Source organism: Paramisgurnus dabryanus, chromosome 13 (assembly GCF_030506205.2).
Source record: "Paramisgurnus dabryanus chromosome 13, PD_genome_1.1, whole genome shotgun sequence".
NCBI lineage: Eukaryota > Metazoa > Chordata > Actinopteri > Cypriniformes > Cobitidae > Paramisgurnus > Paramisgurnus dabryanus.
In genome coordinates this window covers 17,811,066-17,814,708 of record NC_133349.1, presented here as the reverse complement: position 1 = coordinate 17,814,708, position 3,643 = coordinate 17,811,066, and the positions used below count along the sequence as shown (strand labels likewise).

The following is a 3,643-nucleotide window of genomic DNA, read 5'->3' as shown; positions in this document are numbered from 1 at the left end:
GGGAGATTTCTTAACAATTTGCATAATATTATTGAAAGGCATCGTTCTATGTCATGCAGTGATTTAAATTCACATTATCCATTTGAACTTCAGAGGATGAGCAGAAAATGAAATTTGGATTGGTATAAAGAGAATTGATAGTTATCAAATCAAAGAGCTGTAAATAATTGTGTTTAGTTGTGGTCTTAAGTACCTCCGGTTATCTCATTTCCACGGAGAGTTGAGTTTAGCACACCAGAGCTGAGCAGATTATTTGTTAACAGTGATTAAATGTTGTTGTTTTTTTATTTATCATACTATATGTTAAACATTTGATTTGATGATCATGTCACCATGTTTCTAATATATTAGAAAAGTGTCACATGACATGTCACTATAATATTAACACAACCAGCCATAGCAAAGGCAAGGAATTGGCAAGATAACAGTTGCACAATGAACAAACATAAATGTACAGTTAATGTATTACAATTATAGTTTATTGGCCTGTTTCAACCTGTTAAACTCTGTTAAACAGGAAGGGCTGAATTGTTTACATGTTGACTGTACTTTTGTCTTGCTCCATAAAGTCTTTATACACAAGACAGCAAGTTGGCCCAGCATGCAGTTTGATATACTGCATAACAAAGTATTATGTGGCTTTTTGCAAGGGGATTTGGGGATAATTGTCAATCACTGATCTGCTGCAAAGGCACTTTAGCCATTTTATAGTTAAGTTTCTAGGCGTGACATGCAGAGGATCTCATACACACAAATGTAAGTGAATAATTGTGCCACTGAGTCAAACACAGATACTGATAAGATCAAAGCTTAATAACCCTGCAACATTTCTTTATTGGGTTTACAATAAATTAAAAACCGTGCCATTTTATGCTTGACTCAATCTCAGTCGGTATCCTTAAAAAATTTAGATTAGAAACTACACTTTAAATTGAGACTTAAATCTAATTAAGATTTCTACTTTGATACACTCAAAGTGGTTATCTTTCAGAGAATCTGTACATCTTATCTTGGGAACACAGTAAACTTCTCTTGAAATCTATAAATCCTCTCTCTCCATTAGCTTAGCAAAGTCTTCTGTAGGAAACATTATCTCAGATTCTACCAACAGGAGGGAAAACAATTCTGGTTCAATAATACGTAAACACATAATAAACTCAAAACGACAATATGTTATGATCACTTTTATCCCTTATCTTAAACTGATTTTGGTAATTTCCTAAAGCAGATAGGTTTGTTTGGAAACAAATTAAACCATATAAAAGACCTTGGCCTTATGATCATAGTGTAAAGAGGACAGAGTCAAATTCAAGTTGTTTTTCTTAGCATTATTAAATGAACATAGGCTGACTATCAAGTCAGGCAATTGCAGTTAGAAAACTACACAAACTTGTGTATACACATGAATGAGAAAACTTGGGATACTTCCACCTGTGTTATTGGTTCCTGTAACACATACCTTTAGATGAACAAAGCAAACAATCTGTTAATTTCTAAACGCTTGATGGTAGGATGAAGGAATGTTAATCATATTCATAAATCATTGTTTGCTTTAGGATGTTTTTGACAAACGCTTGGACGGAAGTCATAAAAAGCATATGATGGAATCAAGAGTCATATCTCAAAGACACACACACACACACAAAGTTGAAGAGTTTATATGCACTGAAAGTTTATATACATTTATAAATAAATTGACTATCTGTAGAGAATTGGACAAATTGGTTAGTGTTAGTAAATTAAAAAGTGCTGTTTAACGGATTCAAAGCTACTGAACTCAAAAAACATCTTAAATAAAAATGCACATATGTTTTAATGAGACATTGAAATTATAATAAGAAAACACACTCGACCACAACAATAACACAAAATACTCCAAAAACACCCTTGAACAAAATACTTCAAATGACATCACTAATGGAAAAGTTTCCAGAATGTATCTTGGATATAAACACAAAAAGTAATGCATAATTACAAAAATGAGAAAATATGCCTGGAGCAAGATTATCGTTTTATGTAAATATAAACTTTGTCCAATTATAAAAGTTATTTTTTAACAAATGTTCTTTTTTATTACAACATCGCTGTGGTTAAAGTCATTACAAAAAAAAAAACTTTTCTCAGTAACGAGACACAGTTTGCCCACATCACAAGTGAAGTTCCCTTAAGATCCATCAGTTACTATTGTAGTCGTTTTTAGTGTCTTCAGTGCAGTTTAAATGATTCTCCAATTCTTGAACGACAGCATTCCTGCCAATCTGATCATTTCTTCTCTTTTCCATGATTATATCCTCCAAACTCTGAAAGTCCAATATGTGACTTTTCTTCTCTGACAGCTGCAGTTTCATCTTGTAGGGCTGCTTCCCAATTCGTATCTCACCTCCAATTTTAAACTCGCGTTTGCCAAACCTGCACCAGGCGGCGAAGCATTCAGAGCTTTTCCAGCAAATATCCCGGTCCTTCATGCCGACCTGCTCCATGGCATTACGGACCACAACTTCAGGGCTCAGCGACCGAAACTTATACAGCTCGTTCACGATTCTGCCTTTTTTACCTTGACTTGCCTCGAAAAGAAAGTCTCGTTTAATTTCGTTCCTATACAAATGAACCACCTGTGAATTACCAACACATACAGCCCAGTGTGGATATTGCCCGATGGCCACAAATTCCACCAGGTCACCGGGTTTGCACGTATTCAGCAAGTTCTCAACCGACAAGTTTCCAATTTCAACGAACACGCTATTCTTCTCATAAATGCACTCATCTCGATAATATAGCGAGCATTGTAATTCATCGAAACAGTCGTAGTTTTTGTCGTCTTCGTCCGGATCTCTTTCCGTCTCATCCACGTTCTCCTGTTCGTCGTCGTCAGCGGAGAAAATATAAGACACACCGATCCGTGGCGTGTCGTCCTCCGGGTCAAACCCATTGGGGTCAGTCGTGGGTAATTCATCATAAGTTAAATGTGTAAGTTTATCCACTTGGTTCCCCATAACAACAACAACAACAACGTGCAAACACTTTCACGTGCCACCTGTATAGAGATCGAGGCTTTTAAAACAAAACACCTAATCCGGCTTTTAAGTAGCTACAGTTCAGGTTTAAATCCATCTTGTTTTTTTCGACGAACAGTTGTTTTATATGATAACGCCATTTATGTAAATGCTGTTATCATGCAGATATCCAAAATGTTGCCCAGCACAGTTGTCTTTAATCAGTTTTGAGTGCGTGCTGAACAGGTGCGTCTCACCTGCCCACATCAGACACAATGATTAATCCACGGGGAGTACTGCGCTTGTCGATTACCGTATCATATGAAGAAATGAACTTTTAATGAGTCTTCTCCTCAGTTATCTCGTAATGGATGTCGTCCACGCGTTTTTGAAGTTCTGGCACTAGTAGTTGCAGCGCTCTGTGTAATAGTAGAGCTCACGGTAATGTTTACACAAGGCAGGGACAGTTAAAGAGACAGTGTACATTTAAGCCGAAGCAGCTAATGTTTGCTAAATTAACTACACGATGTACATACGAATTATACACATGAGGCTCTGGTATTTTATAATCCATTTTTGTTTAATTTAATGAATAGATCGAGCTTCTCTTACGCGACGTCAAAAGGTCACGCAGACTGTTAAAACGCAGC

General features: G+C 36.4%; 1 protein-coding gene across 1 annotated transcript; it reads right to left on the bottom strand.

Moving 5' to 3' along the window:
• Window positions 1-1,171: 1,171 nt before the first annotated feature.
• Window positions 1,172-3,436, bottom strand: lratd2b (LRAT domain containing 2b). The gene has a single exon (XM_065245636.2). It carries the CDS (start codon window positions 2,991-2,993, stop codon window positions 2,175-2,177), a length of 819 nt encoding a protein of 272 aa, XP_065101708.2. The 5' UTR covers window positions 2,994-3,436; the 3' UTR covers window positions 1,172-2,174.
• Between the last annotated feature and the right edge of the window lie 207 nt (window positions 3,437-3,643).

Coding starts and splice junctions, on each gene's coding strand:
- lratd2b (XM_065245636.2), bottom strand. CDS start 2,993: ATGGGGAACCAAGTGGATAAACTTACACATTTAACTTATGATGAATTA.